Raw genomic sequence first — 22,311 nt, forward strand, 5'->3', positions numbered from 1 at the left:
ACAGCCCTTCTCAGGCCGCCCCTCTCTCGTAACTGCCGGCCGCCCTGTGAGCCGCCCTCCAAATTGTCTACGGGCACTGAAGCATCTATTTCAATTGGCACTTCCTTCCTGGCCCCGGGATTTTACATTTAGTCGGTGTCATTTACATATTACTCTTAATCAAAATCCACAGTGGGCGACAGGGAGAGGAGAAAAAAACACAAGAAAGAGGGAGCGGGAAACAAAACCGTGGCGTCACGGTTCAGGGACAGGCACAGAGGCACTTTATGAAATGGAGATGTGACAAGACATTACGGAGTGTGTGTGTGTGTGTGACTGTGTGTGTGTGACTGTGTGTGTTTGGTGGCGCGTGCAGAAGATAATGCAAGGACTATTGAAATATTTGCGTGTGAATGCTCGTGTTTGTGTGATTGTTTGAGCTGTATTGTGCATAAAGTAGCGAGCGAGAGAGACAAAGAGGGCGACTTGGATATGGGCTGTAAATGCATTTTGTGAAAAACAAAAGCAAAGAGAAGAAAAGGATGGGGACATGTACAGCGCGCGCTTGTCTTGTGCAGACTTTTTCCTGCAGGATGCTGCACTAGACAACTCTGTTTCTCTGTCTACCAAAGCACTCAACACTAAGTCCAATGCATGTAACAGAACAAGCATTCACAATGTTAGACTTACATGCTTCCATCCATTCATCTATTTATGTTCCTTTTTGGCAAAGACTTTTTTAGGACTCATCATAAATGGGAAGGATATTATGTGTAATTTTGACCTCAAAATAAACTGTATTAGTTGGTGATGACTTGGAGTAAGCTCGCGGCACAGTGAGAGCATCATACATACAGAGAGTTGCAGAAACAAGGTCCCTACCTGCCTCTTACCTTCTCAGCATGCCGGTAAGGATGCGAGAACTCTTGCCCAGGTTGGCGTCCGTTTCTCTCAGCTGGAGGGGGGCAGAAGATGTGAAAGACAGGATTAGTTTCCATGTGATCAAACAAGCCAACTAAGAGCTTAATAATCTCTGCAAAAACTGGCTAACTCATAAAACAAATAAAGAAGGAAAGGTAATTTCTGTCTTACATTACAGTCGTTACAATTATTACAGCAGCACTGAAAGCTAGTGCAAGGCTACAGTGTTGCACAGCCTTGTACTACAGGCCTTGAGGCAAAGTTGCTTGCTCAAGGGCAAATTGAGAAGGCCCTCTAACATTTGACACTTTATCCTTCCACCCAAAGTTCTTGGTTGGAAGCAAGAGTGAGAGATCCTTTGATTAGCAGCTTGCTTTTTTTACCTTTAGGTTACTGGTTCACCTGTCTGGAGACAACCCCCCACCAAACCCCCTTTTAAAAAAAACTGAGAAAAACAGGTTTTCAATGCTGAAAATCTATGCTTGCTTTAACAGTGTTCAAACTAAAGCCATCTGTTATTTTATGATAAATAGAAGATCTCTGCAACTTTGCACAAGTAGTCAGATTCCTACATAAGAGGATGTGTTATTCTAATAGCGTTTATGCTAATTTTGCTGCAAAGCAAATATTAGAATAGTGTTGAAAAAAGATTGTAACATGCCGTTTATTTTTGACATATACAGCAAGCACAGGGAGTCCTTGAAGGCCCGCTTGAAATAATGATCACGGCCATTCAGGACTAATTGCCTCGGATATTTTCCTCCTTTTTTTGCTCCATCCTCTCTCTGCCTTTTTTTTGCACCCTCAGGGGTCACAGAGATGTTTTCATTCCAGCCTCTTATCAGGCGTAGGGACTCTCACTGGGAAAGAGGAACCGCAGAGATGTTGCCAACAAGGTGCGAGTGTGACTGTAAGAAATGTGCTGACACCGCACTGAGTGAGCTGCCACTAACGTCTACCTGTAGTCGCATTTCTGGAGGATGATGAGGGAGTGCGGGGAAGAATCTCTGCAGAGAGGTTCAGCAGGGAGTCACTCATCTTCATGTCGCTCTCAGATAATAACTGCCTCCCTAATAAAGCCACTTTCACTCGGTATGTTTTCATCAGTGTTTTAGACTTTGTTGTATTCTATTTTTAATTTTCACATCTCTATTTTCAACCTTCCTCTTCTCTACTGTGATTCCAGCATCTCTCTTTTTCCTGTTTGTTCTGGCTCATCTTGCAGTCGTCTCTCACCCTCTCTTCCCACCCCTCCTTTACTGCTTCTTTTTTCCTCTTCTTCCATCCTTCCTTCCTTCCCTCTGGCAGCCTGGGTCGGTGCGATGCAGGTTGCGGGAGCCAAGGATACATGTGGTACAGGGTAGGAGGTGGGGGACCTGGGGTTTGGGCCCTCTGGCAAAGACAACAAGTCCTGCAGTTGCCTGATGTCTGCCTCTACCCACAGATCTGTCCCCTAGATACTTCACACTTTCTCCCAAAATACATCTCTGAATCATTCCTTCTTTCCATTCCTCTTTCTGTTTCCACAGCCGCTCACCAAATATCATGATTTCCTCCTTAACCTGAAATGGAAACCTACTGACATTTTAGTGCAGTTGAGTGTCTAAAATTAACAGTGTCTGTCTATGTGGAAAGAAAGGGAGGAGGATGTACAGCCTCACAAGAGACTACTCTCCACCATAGGTCAATTTCCAGGATTAAAATACTATGACTTATATTAGTATTATTATACAGCTAATTTGCATATACAATAATACATAGTCTTTTATCCATCTAAGGTGCCGAAAGAGGGCGTTAAAGCTCCTGTGAGGAACTTTCAGTTTGTGTTGAATTTGGCGCCCCCTGTGGACAAAGCCGTACCTCTTACTCCTCACAGGAGCTTTAGGTAAAAAAAAGGGGAAGGTTTAGGTTTGAGGATTAAAAGAGCAAATTAAAGGTCTTTTTTGAGTGTTAAAGTTTGAAGTTTGGGAAATCAAATTAATAATTTGTTCATTCATTCAAATTACATTCAAATATTAATAACTCTGTGCTCTCAAATGGCAAAATCCAAGCTGAAAAATTAAACAACAGCTTATACGTATTTTAAATGTTGGCACTTAAAGAGGGGGTATTATGCTGTTTCACATTTTAAGACATATATTTTTTTTTACAATGTTGGATGTCCAGACTAAACGTGGGTGAAGTTTCAAATCTGTAGGTTAAAGTATGTTAGAGTAATCCCCAAGGCTTCTCAGCTCAGTCTGCAGGCTGCTGTGAACGCCACGTTTCACACAGTTTTTTCTACACGCTGCACTTTGTTACATCACAAACGAGAGCTGGCCAATCAGAAGAAATTGGGCTTGTGTGGGGGGGTTTTCTTAAAGGGACAGAGCTGACTGAGTCGTTTCAGTGAGTTTTTTTAACTGTTAATTATGCTAAGCTACTCCACAGGTATCACAGAGTGAAATATGAAGCTTGAAATTAGCATAATACCCCCCTTTTAAGTTATAGATTTTTGTTGCTATAGTCTGGTCAGTTAAGAAAATGAGGCAAAGCAGAAGGCTTAAAAGTAAGTGTCGGTAAGGTGCCTTGAAATTGTTGCCGGAGGTTGATGCACAAACAATTCAAATATGATGATTGGCTATGGGTGAAAAATCTAAGCATGCACCTGTATGATTAAATAGAGAAGGGAGAAGAATGAATAATAAGTCGTTTGGGGGAACATGTTAATATGCTTGTTTTGTACCCTGAAATAAGTCAACCCTTGTCATATATTTTTATATTTTGGAAATATTGATTCAAGGATATAAATTACTAATTTTAAGGGACTTACTGAGACCTACCCTCCACGTCCTGTCAGGTCTGTTTGAACCAGCCAGGAGAGCTGTTAAATTACATCCTTCAATCCACTCAATTGTTCCGAGCTGGAAGCACGCTGCTTTGACCCAGTGCTGAAACCTTCCATTGACTTCTATTTGTACCATAAAAGCAAAACAAAAGGCCACACCCCCTGCTGAGTATAAAGCTTTGTGGTAGTGTGTTTGTGTGTGTGTTTCCGTGAGTGTGTGTGTTTCTATGTTCGCGTTGTGGCATTAATGCTAAAACCATACCTCTTTCAGTTTCCATCTCTTTAATGCAAAAGAGGCGTTAACCAGCCCTTCTATCCTTGTCTTTACATCTTGATGTCTTTCTACTTTACTTTTGCCCCACAAACTGCCTTTAAAGCCCAATGAGTGTGTGTGCGTGTGCGTGTGTGTACATGTAGTGGTAGGGGGGGTTCAGCAAAGAAGACTCATGGGAAGAAGAGGGAGAAAGCAAAAGAAAGAGAGAGCAGGTACTCTCAGTAGACACTGCGGACCGTTTTGAAAGGAGATGTTTGATTTTCCTTTGAAATCGCCTGTGCGAGGCCTTCTGCCATGTTGTGGTCTTTAAGCATTCTGCGTTCGGGGTGCCGTCAGGACCGGGCCCCCTTCCTGTGTTTGGTCTTTTCTGTGTCTGCCTACCTGTCTGTTTGGCAGGCTGGGTGTGAGGAGGGGCAGTGCTCAGGATTGTGGGGGACTCTTTGAGGGGAAAGTGGAGGAGAGTGCTGAAGAGTGAAGGAGGGTAGGTGAGGAAGGATGGCAGATGGCATAGTAAACGGCATTCAGGTTAGAGGAAGAATAGTAAAAAGGTACAAATAAGGACGACATGTGCCCAGGAGAAAGCCGATTTCACGAGACGTGATGTGGAATAATATACTCAACATTCGTGTGCCATGAGCGCAGACTTGTTTTTGTGCGTTTACTTGGCACACCGTGCACAAAGCTGTGAACGTTGTCACCGTTTGCTAACCAGCTGCAGCACCTTTACGGCCTCACGAACACTTGTTAGAATAGACAGATGAGTGTGTGCAGGTGGCATGTGTGGGTACCCACCCTTTCTCTGGCTCTCTGGATCTTCTCACGGTCACCGTGCAGGTTGGAGAGGATCTCCTGACCCACTTGTTCTGTAAGAGAAGAAGAGGCAGCGTGAGAAGAGGTAATGAATTAATGAAAATGCCTTAACTTGTACACTTGAAACCATCACTTTCATAATCTTGGAATACCCTTTAAAATTAAGGACAGACTTTTGAATTTTCTGTCTTTTTGGCGTGATATCAAACTTTTAAACAAGGTAATTATGGTTTTTATGCTGAGGACGCTGAGCACTGAACTGCATTGGTTTTGTATAGAAAATAGATGCTTTTAGCACAAAAAAAAATGCCGTTAGTGGACACAGGCCCTTATTTTGGGCATTTATGTATTCTTGTTGGACCTAAAACTTTCCACTACTTCTATAGCTGAGACAAACAAATGGAAATGACAAACAAGCCACCCCCCAAAAGCACTGTGAAAAAACTGGTTTGAAAACAAAAAAACATTGTTAGTGGACACAGGCCCTTACTGTGGAGTTTTTAGAGAGAGCACAGTCTAGTGGGAGTTGAAAATGGGCAGATAGTAGAATATTGTTTCTGGGTTTTTTTTTTAAACCTTCTTAAAATTCAGAAGAAAATAGTCATGAAGTTGTCTGCAACAATGCCCCAGCATCAAGTCAGTGGGGTCCACTCTGCCAATGTAATATTCATTAAGCCCCTCTTTTTTAAATGCCTCCCGTCAGTTGTTGATGTAAACACATTAACGCACACTTATAAAACATCCCCGACAAGGCACCTGACAAGCTCGTCAGTGGTCACTGTCATTTTCCCGTCCCTTGGGTTGAGGACGACAAAAGACAGCAAAAAAAAAGAAAAGAAAAAAGATAGAAAAAATAAGCCCCCCCCCCTTCACCAAAAACCCACTGCTGCCATCAATGTAACCATACTGGTACAGCATTAGCGTTTAAAAATGAGGGAGGCAGACGATGAATCAGGGAAAAAAAGGAAAAGAAGTGAAGAATCTTTGCATGGATCAAAGACGGGCTTTCAAGCGCACCAAACAAATCCGGAATAAACAACGCACTTGCTGACTGTATTACACTACACAGGTGCCGCACACCAAAGGGCCCACGTGCTGAGCGCCTGTTTGGGGGGAGCAGTGCAGAAATGGGCTACATCTGGCAGCAAAACAAGAGAGAGAGAGAGAAAAAGAGAGACAGAGTGAGGGGATCAGGGGAAAGTAGAAAAAAGCAAAAGCACTGTCAAATGAACGACACTCGTCTCCCATTCATCCCGTCCCTTTTTCTCCCCCCCTACACTGTAACTGACTCAAATGTGTCTCTTCCTGCCTTCATTAATTTCTAATCTGGGACGAGACAGATTGAAGGATACCCAGATTAAACAGTGCAGTCAGACAGTCACATGTGACAAATAGGGCAGATTAAAAGACTGAGTGCAGGTATTAATAACCATAAAAATACAAGCCCTCCCCCGTCGCCATCCGAGGAAGAACAAGGGATAAACAGGAAGGGAGTTGTAGCGGAAATCTTCTGTTAAAGAGACAAATAAGCACTTCTATCCATCTCTGTCAGGGTTGTGTGTTTTCTTCTAAAATAAATGAGTGTGACAAGGACTGCAGCAGTAAAGGGTTTTTTTTGATGGCAAGTGCATTATTGGAAAGGTTTGCAATGTGGAAAAAGACGGATGGGGTAGTCGGAGACAAGGCCTTCAATGTTAGCTTAGCGCGACTACTGAGCAGTCATTATACCCATTGTGTTGAGGTACGTTCTGCAGGAGAATCAGAACAGTGCTGGTGCTATTTAAAGAATGATAGGATACCAAGGCCTGTCCTGACTATCAACCATAGACTGTATAAAATATGGGACGACATGACAGCTCCCTCAAAGTGAAGCCAGAACATCTCTATCGCCCCCTGCTGACTGGCTGCAGTATAGGTCATAAAGCCCGCCTCCTCCATGTTAAAAGATGGGAGATGAGTAAAACTATAAAATCAAAATACACGCCAAATAAATGTTTTCTCAAAAATGGTTTCTGTCATTATAGTTAGTTCTTATCATGCTGATTCACGTGCAAGTGTTCATTTTTCTGACATTTTTAATTAGTTATTTGATGCTGTAAAAAGGATGATTGACAGCTCTGTTGACAAATACGGCTCCTGCAGCCGATCTGTTCCTGATGAGCAGAGTAGAGGAGGAACGGTTAGAGGAGACGTAACTAAGTTAAGTGTGTGTTTTGGTTAGCGGAAGCGGCTACGGCGGCTCCAACTGCGCAGACTCTGGCTCCAAATGACGTCACCATCGCATGATGGCAGCGCCCATCACGGGGGTTATTTTGGCTTCAATTTCATACTATGAGAGCAGATGGAGACGCGTCGTCCATCTATACATGCAGTCATTGCTATCAACTCTAGAATGGTTGCTCCTTAAAAATACTGGGAAAAAAATAGACTAATAAACATTTCTTCATACCTACAGTACATATAATGTCCCAAACCCCACATATTGATTTGTTCTTTGCTACAAAGAAGATAAATTTACAACCTGGATCTAAAGAAGACCTTCTACACTCAAACAAAGTCTAATTTAGTAAAAATATAAAATATGTAAATGAGGGAAGAACAAATTGTACTGCATTAAAGACAGCACATCTGCTCGTGTTGTTTTTAAAGATCTCCAAAATAAGGGCACTGAAATCGACTGCAGTCAATCAAATATTTCTTGAGCTTGCTGGCTTAAAAAAAGTTTCAGCATTAAATATTAAGATAAACATTTTTCCTGGCTGTGTGGTCGTTCAGTTTTCTCCCAAGTCCTCCAAAAGGCCCTCGTTGTTCGTAACAGGGTTTCCCCCACAACACCTCCCCAGGGATTGCATGGTGCCTGTCGTCTCTATCATGCATCTTCTCTTTCATAACTCATTCCCTGGCATGTATCTACATTTCCATTCATCTTATTTAAGCCCTGCTGCCCAGTGGTGCGTGGAAGACTTCATTAGCTAGTGGGAAAAAGAACTTGTTGGGCTATAAATAGTGCAAAATACAAACAAAAATCTCACCGAGAAGAATAACTAAAGGTTCTCTTAAGGTGAGAAATTGTTTCATCATTATCATTATAAGCATCGTTATCTTTTACTTGACCTAGAAAAGGCCTCCACCCTAAAAGTGTCGACACCTGTGAAAAAATACGGAGACCTTTCCCCTCATGTTGACGTGGGAATTATCTGGTAATAACTGTCCTGAAATTGCATTTTAGTGCTTAAAATTTAGCAATCTTAACAGCACAAAACACAAAACATATTTATAAACTGTACAATTTATGACCAGGATAAAATTGTGTGGTATATTCAAATTAAAAGTCCACTGTTGATAAAAAAAACAAAGCAGGAGAGCAGAAATGATTTCCCGTCAATGCCCCCGACTTGTTGCTCGTTAGTGTATAAAATATTCCCCTCCTGTTTAAACAGCTATTAACAATTTAAATAACCCTGGCCCAGAGGCCTTGCTCTGACTCACTTGTTAAAGATCCCCATCCCCCAAGGTCCATTTAACAAGCCCATTATTCCATTACATTACACTCACACCAGCAGCACCACAGAGCCTTAATTTAACCCGCTGCTCTAATGTAAATGTAGACGAGAATTAGTATAGAAAAGTTGAGGGGGAAATTAACGTATAGATCAGGGATTATACTAAAGAACAGTGCAGCTCTATTGTATCTCAGCTCAGACTTCAGTGTTGCTAATAATGATAGGTTGGACGGAAAATATATTAACTGCACAATTAACTTTATGAGTGTTTGTAATGTAATTTGCAACACTAGAATGGGGTCTATAAAACCTGCCAAAGTGCCTTTAAGGAAATGATTTCTGTCTGCTATGACTCTTTAATACAGCCTTAATAAGTAGTGGAGCAACAAATAAAACAATCAGCGACAAGCCACGTTTCCATAGAAACCTTTCCCAGCTTACTTAATTGTGAGAATTTGTTGACTCTCTTGTCTTATGTGGTCAAAAGTAAATATTAAATCTTTACATTTGGGACGTTTGGCTGGAAAATATAAGCAATTCGATGACCTTGTTTTGGGCTTTAGGGAGCTTTGTTTCTTGTTTTTTTTATATTTCCTGTCATTTACAGGCCAAGAAATTAAAGGAAAGTAAACTTCAGATAAATCAATAGTGAAATAAATCATTACTTGCAGCCGTACTGTTGAATTCTCCTTATTTTTATTCTAAAAGAAAAATGCTTTACGACTATAAAACACCCACTTCCGTCCAGCCTGGCTGAGGACACTACAGCTCAGAATTCCAACAACTCTGGCCCCGTCCCAACCTCCACAGCCTTCAACTTTCTCCAGTCCGTGGACACATTTAATTGGAGGCATCATCTATTTTACAGCAGCTGTTTCAGAGCAGTTACACACTGTCTGAGGGCTCTGTCTCTCTGTCTCTGTCGCAGTTTTCTTTTTTTTGGCCTTGCTCCCTCCGTCCCCAGAGCTGAAAGGGTACAAGACCTGACAGTGGTGTTGCTCTGAGGCTTCGGCACAGCTCCTTTTCATTAAGCAGTTGAGACCACTTTTTGAAGGTTACCACACACACTTGTATCCGGACACAAGCCACACACTCCAACAAACGGGGTATGGAAGCCCATGGGAGGGTTGAGGGGAAGTGAGGAGGAGCCAGATAAATGTTAGACTATACATTTTCTCTCTCTAGCTCTCTCTATCACACACACACACACACACACACACACACACGCACACTCAGTGCAGCAGTCAACTTATCTGCCTGTGACTCCCAGGTGAATAAAGTTACCTGTCTTTGTACACTTCCAGAGAAGCTTTTTTTTTTTAAGGACTTCTCAAGTCTACAACCGCCTGGTGACACACTTTCATCACCTCCATCAAAGTTGTACCCACACTGGGATGTATTTGTAATGCTGAGCCCACAGGCCATGAGGCTAGCGTCTTCGCACTGAGATGGAGCTAAGAAATAAAGAGGTGCCAAGTGCTAGGTCACAGGGGGGGCAGGTACCATCTGGGGGGTTCAACGATGTTATGACAGGTAACTTATCATAATAACAAACCCTATTGCATGTTGATCGGGAAATGTTACTTGGCAGGATGGGCAAAGATTGAGGAGTGAAAGATATTCGCTGTTTCTTTATGAGAAGAGTGTAATTTGAGTTGGATTAGAGATGTTTCGATTTGTGATGTTACCATTTTTTCTTCCTGTCTTCCTGATACCTATAGTCTTGTGTATTGGCCGATACAGAGTATCCCTCCAATACCAGCGGGATATTAAAAAATATATATGTAAAAACACTGATTGCTGACATTTTAATAGCTTTGACATGAAATCTGTTAGTTTTTTGTGAAGGGGCTAATAAGTTATGGTATCGGAGTGGTTGACAAGAGTACTTGTCGATACTAAAACAGCATTTTAGGCAGTATCAGAGACTGATACCAATACTGGTATACCGATAACGATACTAGTATCGATGTCAGCTGAGACCAATTCCAGTATGGGAATGGTTGATAAGAGCACTCACCAGGTATCAGCCTCTAATGCTCACTGATGTTGGTATCGGCCTTTAATACTTCCTGATATCGGTATCGGCCTCCAATACTGCCTGATATCTGTATCGGCCTTCAACGCTGCCTGATATCGGTATCGGCCTCCAACGCTGCCTGATATCACTATCGGCCTCCAATGCTGCCTGATATCGGAATAGGCCTCCAATACTGCCTGATATTGGTATCGGCCTTTAATACTATCGGCCTTTAATACTGCCTGATATTGGTATCGGCCTTTAATACTGCCTGATATCGGTATCGGCCTCCAATATTGCCTGATATTGGTATCAGCCTTTAATACTGCCTGATATTGGTATCGGCCTTTAATACTGCCTGATATTGATATCAGCCTCCAATACTGCCTGATATTGGTATCGGCCTCCAATACTGCCTGATATCTGTATTGGCCTTCAACGCTGCCTGATATCGGTATCGGCCTCCAACGCTGCCTGATATCACTATCGGCCTCCAATGCTGCCTGATATCGGAATAGGCCTCCAATACTGCCTGATATTGGTATCGGCCTTTAATACTATCGGCCTTTAATACTGCCTGATATCAGTATCGGCCTCCAATACTACCTGACATCGGTATCGGCCTCCAATGGTGCCCAGCATTAGTATCGGCCTTTAATACTCCCTGATATCGGTATCGGCCTCCAATGGTGCCTGATATTGGTATTGGCCTTCAATACTGCCTGATATCGGTATCGGCCTCCAATATTGCCTGATATTGGTATCGGCCTTTAATACTGCCTGATATCGGTATCGGCCTCTAATACAGCCTTATATCGATATCAGCCTCCAATATTGCCTGGTATCTGGTATCTGCGAGTGTCCCATCCGATGTACTGATGCAATACCATAACTTAGTAACCCCCTCAAAAATTAACCTTTTTCATCATGTGACCAGAGCAAATAGCACTCTGGTGCTAGCCAACAGTTTAATATTTGCCAAAGCTAGCAAAATGTCATGTATCTGTTTTTCCACCGATATTATGTATATTTTGGTATCGGGGGGGATACACAGAATCAGTCAATACTAAAGTCTAAGAAAGTCTAGAATCGTTATTGGCAAGGAAAAAAATTGTATTAAAATCTCTTATGAGAAATGCAGTGTCCTCAATATTGTGATTTTTCTATCCTGTGTGTTCAGACATGGATTCGTCTTTAATAGAACACTGTCTGAGTAGTTTTTGGACTTAAGGCACTGACTTGTTCTTGCACGAGTCAAAAGAACATACAAGGTCCAAAACTAGTAATATTCTGGGCAGAGAGAAGTAAGGCCATCACAGTCGATCCTGACTTAGCCCATGCATCGGCGCTTCCCTTTGCATGTGTATGAGCGGTGGTGGGCAGTCAGGGTGGATTTCTGGGGCCTTTCTTCACTCCGCCAGGCTCTGTTTTATTCATCGCCTGCGCCCTGACCCCGCAGAGCTCCTGTTCTGACAAATCACTTCTGATTAAGACAGATCTCTGTTAGTCAGCCACTCAACTTGGCCTATTCATCATTCCATAGAAAATATCCCTCTCTCCTCCCCGCGTCCCTCCTCCTCCTCCCGGCTCGTTTGCCTGTCCGTCAGACCGAAGCAAGGCGCAAAAGAAATTTCCGCTGCTGTTTTAAATGGCTGATTATAGACAATTGGTGGATGGAGAGACGTAAGAGCGTCTTATGGGTGATAAGACGCCGGTTTAATGGGTATAAATGACCGGGCCTGTAGGAGAGCAGCTGGTAATAGAACCATTTGTTTAAAGCTAAGCCGGGGTGGAGAGAATTGAAAGCTGCATTTTCCTTCTATTTGAGCTCCCCCTCCTCTTTTCCCCTCACCTCAGCCTCAAAGTCAAATTCTCAGATCACCAGATTTACATTTCTTTTAAACCGCAAAGTCCCCTTCACCCTCATTCAATGAGAATTGATGAGGCTTGGAAAAGAATAGTTTGTTTAACATTTATGAAATTACCCATACCTGCATGTCCCTGTGGACCCAGCTGCAGACGCTCTTACACGGTCACTCTTATATTACATTGCCTTCCATGGATTAGGAACAATGTAAACGGAATATTTACGCTCAGGTTTAATTACCAATACAGTCAGATGTCTTCGAGCATTCATATGCAAAGTTATGCCATAATAAACTACAGCAAACTTCCGTGCGCTGTGCCAAAGCATTTACACAGCCACAAAGCTATTGTGTTAAAATTTCTAACAACCCAGATTAAATTAACCTGAACGAGAACCCGAGGGCTGACAAGCAGGAGGGGTGAGCGCAGAATGAGGGCTCCTACAAGCAAATTGCCTGGACTTAATCAACCAGTCTTACTGAACCATCCAAATGAAAACTAATGGACTTGGGTGCTCGCTGTGATTGGCCCGCATGCAACAATGTGTGGGCAGCAGCCCCTGCTTTCTGAGGTCCTCAATTAAAAACCAGGGAATTTCTACAGACGGCTGGTCAGCCCGTACACCTTCTACGTGCCTCCTGATTGGTCAATCAGAGCGGACTTATTAATTCCATTTCCACGGCTTGGGAAATGATTTTTTTTACGTGTTGATTAAACTTGGCTAAAATCGTAAAAAATGTATGAAGTGAAGAATTAAAACTCATATTGAAACGAGCTAATTTGTGTATGCATTATTCATAGTGCTGACATTTGTGTCACACAATTGTGCCGGCCACATTCAATGAAAATGTAAAAAAATAAATAGCACATGAATGAAAATAAAACACAGTAGCACATCAAACTTAATTCGGCTATAGTCAACCTAAACAATGTAACAAAGTTTAAGTGCTTTAGTCTACATTTTAAATAAATAGATGTTATTAGCAGCTGTATAAACGTTGGGTCCACGGAGTATTGGCATTGTAAAAACATAATGACCATATCTAAGCGAAAGGTCAAAGTAGAAGCACATTCTGTTGGATACAGAGGAAATATTGAGCAAATGTGAGCTCCACACATGATGTAAAAACTAGAGAGATTAGGAGAAAACAACATGTCAGCTGGTCCTAATCAAACACAACATCTGATTTAACAACCCCCGCTGGAACTGACGGAGGAGAAAAAGTTTGCCAGTTTGTCGGAAACGGACTCAGGGAGGGATGTACGGAGGAGGAGGAGGAGGGGGGGAGGAAGAAAGGGAAAACTTGACGTTCCTCTGGTTCGTTTTCAACAGTTTAGGAGCGTTAATCATCACATTACTGTTGATTAAAGGCTTTCACGTCTCTAATCAGAACGTTGACAGGCAGATCAAAGAGCGAAACACAAATTTCTTGCCTTTTAATTATCTGTACAACACCACACCTCGGGCAGCTCTTCCCTGCCTATCTCCTCAAACTCAGCGAAAGACTGCGAAAGGAAGATCTAACACTCAACAGTTCATTATCCAATAAAATGGGAGATTGGGGGGGAGAGAAAACACACGCACACACACACACACACGTAATTACACACACCCGCACACAAAGCTTTAAGGCTTTATGATTAGTGAAGACCTGGGGGAGGCCTGCAGTCTTCTTTATTAACATGTCCCGAATTGGAACACCTTAATTATGTTTGTCAAAATCGGACTTGGCGTCGGGCTCATTTGCATGTTTTGACAAGGCCTGTTGGGAGCCTCCCCCCTGTATTTTTCTTCAGAGCGCTTGGAGTATTTAGCGCTTTTCATCACCTACTGATAATAGGGTTTTGTTGCTAAATGAATGAAATAACTTGTTAAATGTGCTTGTTGGATTCGCCCACCCAGCCCCCACTGTTTGTGAGTTAAAGTTAGAACCGAGTGAAGCACACACAAAAGGAGCCTCTACACTGTCTCGATCGGCGCTTGATCACGGCGCCTGTTCAAAACTGATGAGGATGTGACGCCTCGCGCAGCCCGACTGTTCCTGCCCAGCTGTTCCCTGTCAAGTGGTTTGGACTGAAGAATCTTTTAGAAAAGATTTGGCATCGCTTTGGAGGTTCTCAAAAGTCCTGCATGTTCTTGAGCAACACTCTTTCGCGACAACAGATTGCTACCTGACTCAAGATCACATCCTATTTGAATATAAGAAAGCAATAGCCCGCTCCCTCCCTTCCCCCATTAGCAGCGAGCTAAATGAATCCTCGTTACGTCGATGATATGTAAAACAAGCGTGGTCGAAAACAAACAAACAATCTGTGGGGACACGGGACTGTCGGCAGCAATTTAGCAATGGAGGAAAAGGAGGGCATGAAAGCGAGACATCAAACATTAGCCTGAATGGAAGGCGCGGGCCATTAGAAGTGGTTGCACTGACAGGATCTGACAGTTGGAAACACTTAAAGATTATTTTCCTCAAACTTTGAATTCATTAATACTCATGAGCTGAGGACGGGCTCCAAAAACACACAGCACAAAAAAGGGAGAATGCTGGGCTCAGTGCTGAAGCTGGCTGAAGAGTGACAGGTTGCACCGCTGAGGCCAGTTCAGTCTCTGTGAATGAAGCTCATTTTCATGGTACCAATTAGCATTGTAGCTAGTTTCCTGGTTGCATCTGTTCTGCTTCATCTCTTCTCAATGGCGTTATATTTCGGAGCATAAAGCCTTCTCTTCTTACACTTATCCTTTAAGATTAAATACACCAATGAACGCAAACTTAAACTGATGATTTTCCAAGTTCTTTCAACAATACAGTCTTGTAAAAGTAGTGTTCATCTTGGTCCAGTGATTACAGTTTGTCTTTGCAGGTTTGGGTTAGGGTTGTTTCTCAGGCAGGAGAACGAATCAGAGCGTCTGATGGCGCCAAACTCGGTGACGTTATGAGTCCAACACTCGTTCTTTAATTTACAAGACATCCAGGATGTGAGCAGAGCTAATGACAGCTAGCAAGAAATTGCTTCTACGTTAGCTAACCCAGTTTATTGATATGCATACCTTTTATTGGCAAATGTCGATAACGCTAATGACCAAATTTAACATCTAATTGTGACGTACTATCTCCAAATAATGGAAAGGTTTAAACTGTTCCAAACGCTCGTCTTCTGATCGACTTGGATTGTTTTATGCATCCCCCCCGATTTCAGGAGCAACGCGTTGTTGCATAACCAGAGTTTATAGGAACGATAACCAAAATAAAACACTTGTCTTCTATTTGTCAAGTATTGGAGATCTGACTATAAAAGGCTCCTTTCTTGTATTATAGCACATCTTCAACATTTCATGTCAGTAATGGTGGCATTCACTGTAAAACTTGTGCAAAGACGATACATCAAATTCTCTTTTCGCAAATCTAAGGTGCTCTGACAATTTCCTTTGAGCCAGCAACAGTTGGAGCTTGTTATGAGAACACTGTGACATTGTGTCTGCTCTGACAGACAGCACAAACACAAGTTTGTGTTTTACTTTAGGGTAATACCATCACACTTCCCTGCTCTGGTTAAAGGAAAATAATACTGCTATTATAGGGGGAATACGAAGCACAGAGGGGACTCACAAAAGAGAGACACATCATGCGCCTCATTTAACAATGACCCCGGCCACAGAGTTGAAGGCAGATTATTGTCAGCTTCCACTGTGTATACACACAACATGGCACGACATGTCGGGGCATGTCAAAGGCTATTGCATACAGTCTACATTGTTTACTTTGCTTACTTTAAGTCGTTCCTAACAGTTATTTCTACACAGTTATGAAGAATTCAATCCTTTAGGAATTCTCATTGTACACATCGTCTTACAAAAGTTGATCGAAATTCTGTTACATTAAAGTACAAGAGATGACTTCATCGCCCAATGACAGCTGGGTTCGGCTCCAGCCCCCGGTGACCCCCAACAGAATAATCGGTATAGAATGGAAGGATGGATGAAAATTAGACTTCAGCCTCTGAGAATGGCATAAGATGGAAAAAAATTTTTCACATCAAGTCAAGGCTAAAGGTAAATTCAAGTTGTTGCCTACATACCAATCTCGGAACCCATTGGCTTTCGTCTGACAATGATTTAGCCTCTGGAAGGGACGACCAACTTTTTGGGGCTTCCCATGAAGCAAGTGGTAAAGGACTTCTGACCAGACTTTCTAACCCTTTCCTGTTGACTTGGAGTTTCGAGTCGACATGTAAGAGCAGATCGTTAGCTGCATTTGCTAACAGATATCTATTTATAGAGATTAATTAAAGCTAAATCGTTGTAAGCTGAGCACCAATGGGTGCAGGGATGGCATAACAGTAGATTAAGGACTGTTTTCCTGTATACAGTCAATGGCACTAAAAAGCTAGTGGACAATACTACTTAGACTATAAACAGACACCAGTCAATTGCCTACAGATTAGGGCTGCATAATTAGGCTAATCAAATATTCATCCCAATCCTGATTTTGGTTTCCCACGATTAAATAAACATTATTTTCGGCGATATTGACGTTTAACATGCTCCGCCTGTAGAAACTCTGCTGCATATCAAATCAAGCGCTCCCAAAAGTAACAGCCACTCGCCCCGGGGTGCGATTGAGATGTTCTGGCTTTACTTTTGGGGGCGCTGGTGTGTCATGTCATGAGCGAAGAGTTAACAACAGAGGTGTTTCAGTTCAACAAATTTGTCTGTGGTTGTCGTAGTTACAGCAGCGGTTTAAAACAGGAAGAGAATACGAACGTCTCTTAGTTGTTTCCATTACGAGCTCAACATATGCTTACGTGTCACGTCTTTGAAGTGTTGTTTGTGCAAACAAGTCGCGTGTCAAAAGTCACGTTTTGAACGCTGCTTGTTGTTACGCTAAAACAGGAAGTGAAGAAGTAACTCGTTAAACAGAAACATCAGTCCCCCGAAACGGTTCCTCATCAATTTTTTGGAGGTATTTCAGGTTCAGAGCAAGTGACGTTAAGCAAGAAAAAATAATATGCAAAGAGTGCATGAAACCTGTGTCTGCGCCGCAAAGCAACACAACTAACTAGGAATAACGTTGCTACTCCCCGTCCTAGTCCAGCATCGAGTTACACATCCATAACAGCGACGCTGTACAGCGTGACACAATATCCACCCAACTTCCAAAGATAGACTGAAATTACCCATGATGCACCAATGCAAATATGCACCAAATTCAGAAAAACTAACCAAATTTTAAGTCTTAGTTTAATACAAAATCTGTGTATGAGCTGGAATGTAGCACAAAATGGAATCAAAATAATCATGATTATCATTTTGGGCCATAATTGCGCAACCCTACTACAGATATTAAACGTATGCTGTTGAAACAATTACCTATATACTGATGTTCTACAAATAGCTTGCAGATTACAATGCATCCAGAATCTCCCGACCAGCAGACGTACATTGTACCAACACATGCGTTGAATTCCTGAATGTCTGTTAAGTGACACAAATGTAATCCAACACTGAGCATCACTGCTGGGGTGACAAGATGTCTCCTGCTCCTCATCATGAACTAAAACAGGCGAACACCCAACCCCGCCTGCCACCATCTCCCACACTAATGAAGCATATCTAAGTTTTGAGACGTGGCAGAACTAATTTAATCTACCTTCTAAGGGGCCTTGGCGCCATCAAATTAATTATTCATAAAGGACATGATATTATAACTCAATTGTCAACTCCTTAGCTGGCCCGTTTTTTTAACCTTCCCTTGCCTGTCGTTCCCTTTTGTCTTGGTCTCCCTTTCTTTTAAAGAAAGTCCTTCACTTTTAATCTACAACTGAGCAATACGCATTGTCACTGTTGCTGCTGAGCAAAATTATTTCCTTTTTTGTTTTGTTGAAGTTTGCCGACGAAGGTGACAATAGGGTAGGGGAGAGTTTCTACGATCGGCGCGGCTCCCTGAGGGGTTTGCTCTTCACCGCAGAGAAAAAAGAAAGACGCACTGAGAGAGTCATCAAGTCTGTAATAACGCAACCTTATATACGTTTTATATTCCACTCATGAATAATGTATGCCATCTGGCAAAGCTAATCTCGCCATAATGTTACGTAGACAGGTTGGCCAACAGGAAGGAGGGGGACAAAATTTCTCTTACAGTGGTTCATGTAGCCACGTGTCACTTTCTCAGCAGGGGTAGGACGATGGTATGCGACCCCGTCATGACTGACAGGAACAGCAGCAGCCGGGCATGTCTACAACACCCTATAGAGAGAAACTAATACTAATATGCTGATTCCTCATATAAGTATGTCTGTCTGTCGTCTGTGTGAATCAGCATGTGGTCCACACAGCCAGGCAACGACAGGCAAAAATAACCAACAACTCTCGGGCTTGTAATTTATCTTTTGTAACAGAGTATCCATGCACGAGTACGAACTCGAATGCACGCCACAAAGCACAAGGAGATACATGAGCACACTGCAAGTTCACTGCAGCTGTTTGAAAGAAAAGATACACAGTAGTTTTAAGACTATTACGCTATTACACATGGACCAGCACGTGGCGGTATACAAGGTTGGCGACCACCCAAATGTTTGACAAGCCGAGGCCTACGATACCTGTTGGCATGGCTCATCCACACAGGTTGTATCCTTTAAGACTGCTTCCTTCACCTTCATTGTGCAAAACAATGTTGTTGACAGCCAATGAAGTGCAGGCCCGAGTCTAAAATCAAGCAACTTAAAGCCCTTATGCAGTTAACTGTCCACTATATTGTTAAAGTAGACAGAAAACACAAATACAAACATTAGCATAGCTCGAAGTTTTGCCACTGAAAGGTCTAGTTTGATCCACCAACTCCAATCTATGATTACAGATTTAAAGGTAGTCTATTATGTTTGAAACTTGATTGGCGCTATGTAGGTTTTTTGTTATTTCGCTGGTTTACAGTTTGTCGCAATTAATGCTCCAATAAGTCTGGGAATTAATTATGAAAGGACGAAGACAACTTGGATCAAGATCGGGAAAATACTGATTTTAATAAGGCAGAAAAATGGCCTTTTAAGTTTTTTGTGTGACACAAAAAAACCTTAAATGTCCTTTTTTGACTTCAAAGACTCACTTAATGCTTTTTAGTGGAAAACACTTCATGTAAACAAAACTTTTGTTTCACAAAAAAAAATTCACAGTGCAGCTTTAACTTTTTTTTATTATATTATTTCGGGCTTTTGCCTTGATTTGATAGGACAGCTGAAGAGAGACGGGAGTCGAACCTGCGATTAGTGCGTGGAGGACCGTAGCATATGTACATGTGGCGCCTGCTCTACCAACTGAGCTAAACCAGCGCGCCATGCAACTTTAACTTGAAAATGCAGTTAAATTAAATATAGGGGCACTGGTTTAGCTCAGCGGTTAAATCTTCGTCCCATATACAGAGGCTACAGTCTTCGATGCACTGAGCGTAGGTTTGACTCCCACCGTCGGCCCTTTGCTGCGTGTCATCACCACTCTTTCTTCCCGTTTCCGACATTATCCACTGTCCTCTCGCTCTGAGTAAAAGCATAAAAGGCCAAAAAAGTTATTTAAAAGAAAATATATATATATGTGGGCCATCAACTTTGTAAATCTGCATGGGAATATTTATGCTATACATGAGAAACCAGCACATTGTAATACTGACAGCTCTAATTTAAGGCTTTTCCTCAAGGTTACATGAGGAACAAACACAGTATGGCATAATGAATAGATGCAGGCCGAAGCAGACGGGTTGTTAGTGACCGGCAGTTCATTATAAATCATTATAAATAACTTTTTTAGGTGCATATCTAAGGCTAGTCAATGATAGAACAACTACAATTGCGATGGCAGCACACCTCCAGCAAACATCATCAGAATGGGAGGATATAATACAGCGCAGCTATTACTGCAATATGAGCCGTGACAGTGGGCAGCCTTCCCATGCTCCTTCCCCTGATTGTAATTGAGGCCGACGCGTGACAGCCCCCCATGTGCCCTCTCTGCAGCGGCCCGGGGCAGAGGGCGTGCTGACAGAGGACGCACCGGAGACAGTGGCGCAGGGTCCTGGCCTGGCACGGCCATGGCACGGTACCCTTAGGGGCGCTGACCCTCCCCTCCTCGCAACCCACCCCAACTTTCCCCGTCTCACCTCTGTCACCGGGCATCTTGGAGGCTAACGAGAGGGCAGCCGAGACTGCTTAGCAATTCCGCCACATCCGTTGGCTGGGTATGCAAGCAGCTCTTTTTTTTCCCTCCTCTCTTCCCCTCACTCCCCCCACCCCCCTTTTGCTCTGAGACCTTTGGTGAAATAAGTGTCAGCCCGAGGAGACAGGCACTCATCAACACTTTATACCTGGGAGGTATATTAATGCTGTGATGGTTTCCTGGAAGAGGGAGGGAAAAAAAGCTTTGTCCTCGCAGAGAGAGATAAAGGACAAAGACTTGGACAACTTTTGAGGATGTTAACTTCGGCGGGTTTTATGGGCATATAATGTGAAAGGTATATAAGCACGATGACGGAAAATGATCTCCAAAGACACTGGAAACACTTATGGTCAAGTGTTCTCACAAGAACCTATATTTATAGGTTCTTTCCCACTCAAAAAACCCACTAACACCCGGCTTTTTTGCTTAATGGGAAAGGTTACAATCGGCATTCAGACCCGGGTCAAATGACTCTGCAGTAGACACAGGTAATTATCGCATCGGCGCCTCGGCATTGATGGGAACACCAAACCAGTGTCGGCACGCTAATCTCCGTCCCCTCTCCGGCGCGATGCTACTCTCTGTCGCTAACTTCTGCGACTACGTCTCCGTCCGAGCAGCGCTCGAACATCGGTCCAAATTTGTTGCGCCGAGTTTAATAAACGGACTGAATGAGTAATAGATACAATAAAGACCTAACCACCGTAACATCTTCACTGTTTACTAACCTGTCAGGTGCGTTTGTGACTTCAGACGGTGACGCAGCAGAAAAGAGGCCGACAGGAGTATACTTCACTGGCAATGGGAACAGAGACAATCGGCATCTATAAGCGGGTCTCCCCAGGCCTGAAAAACCTGTGTCAACACGCTAAATTTAGGTGGGAAAGTTGTATAAGTAACCGAGATATATAGGAATAACATGATGTAAGAGAGCGAGCAAGGGAGAGGAAAAGAGTGCGAGAAAAAGAAAGATAGAAAAATAGTTTCTCCATTCAGATCCTCCCCACCAAGATCCGAGTTACAAATCAAACTTCACTTCCACAACAAGTGGAGCTGCAAGCCTACAGGGGCCTTCTGGTATCCAGTCGGAGATACATAATTAAAGGAACACGGAGTGGGAGCGTGTTATTACCGATGTTTTCATTAGGCCAAGTTAACACATTGGTTTCCCCATAGACTCGCAGACAACAAGTGGGAAGTGGATGGAATAGGATGCTGTCTTCTGGGGTCTCAAACTCTGTTCAAGAACTGTTCACACTCTCAGTTCTGCATCTTCTCAGTCTGGCCGAAGCGGTTCTCGCTAAAAAACATTTAATTTTGACATCAGAACTAGAAAAAGCATGCACGGGCCTGCCTTTTCATGATATTTTTACTCTTTTCCCCAACATCCAGGCTTAAATTAGCCAGGATTTTTAAGATCAGGGACTGTTTTTTAGGCTATGAAAAATGGATTAAATGAAGAGGAAGTCTGGCCTAATGAGCTCCCTGGGCTACGGAGCAGCAGGGACCGTGAGGGGAAAGAAGGGAGTCGAGGCAAGCCTTTGAGGAAGAAGGGGGCCGCAGCCATGCCCAAAGTGTGCCAGCTTCTCCTCGCTTTGGAGCCAATGGCACAGACGGCACCTGGGCAAAGCATGGCCACCCTTGTCCCGTGCCAAAGGAGAAGAGAGGCGGAGCAGCAAGTTTGTGTTGAACCTCAAAACTTCTATTGGCCGTCTTGTTTTTCTTTGAGGCACTTTTATATATGTATTTTGTATTCTTTTGGTCATGGTTCAGTCCTTGAAAAATGCGTTCTTTATTGTGTGTCAGCCTATATATGCCCTTTTATTGGAAACACACAAGCAACACAGAGTCCTTCTGCGTTAGCAGGCTCAACAGAACGGATAAAAAACAATACTTAAACAATGGAGC

At 42.9% G+C, this 22,311-nt stretch overlaps 1 protein-coding gene across 4 annotated transcripts in view; it reads right to left on the reverse strand.

The window, feature by feature from the left end:
* The window catches only part of vti1a (vesicle transport through interaction with t-SNAREs 1A), a 138,406-nt gene that overhangs the window by 41,022 nt on the left and 75,073 nt on the right, over positions 1-22,311 (reverse strand). For 2 of the 4 annotated variants that reach the window (XM_069664456.1, XM_069664455.1), the window contains 2 exons: positions 4,794-4,864; positions 873-934 (listed from right to left, as the gene is read on the reverse strand). In XM_069664456.1, coding sequence (XP_069520557.1) covers positions 873-934; positions 4,794-4,864 — 133 coding nt within the window. Of the gene's footprint in view, positions 1-861; positions 935-4,793; positions 4,865-22,311 lie in introns of all 4 variants that reach the window. The other 2 variants (XM_069664458.1, XM_069664457.1) reach the window with 1 other exon arrangement.

Source organism: Semicossyphus pulcher, unplaced genomic scaffold (genome assembly GCF_022749685.1).
Source record: "Semicossyphus pulcher isolate SPU_LCO1_2020_fin unplaced genomic scaffold, fSemPul1.0.p SCAF_16, whole genome shotgun sequence".
NCBI classification, from domain to species: domain Eukaryota; kingdom Metazoa; phylum Chordata; class Actinopteri; order Labriformes; family Labridae; genus Semicossyphus; species Semicossyphus pulcher.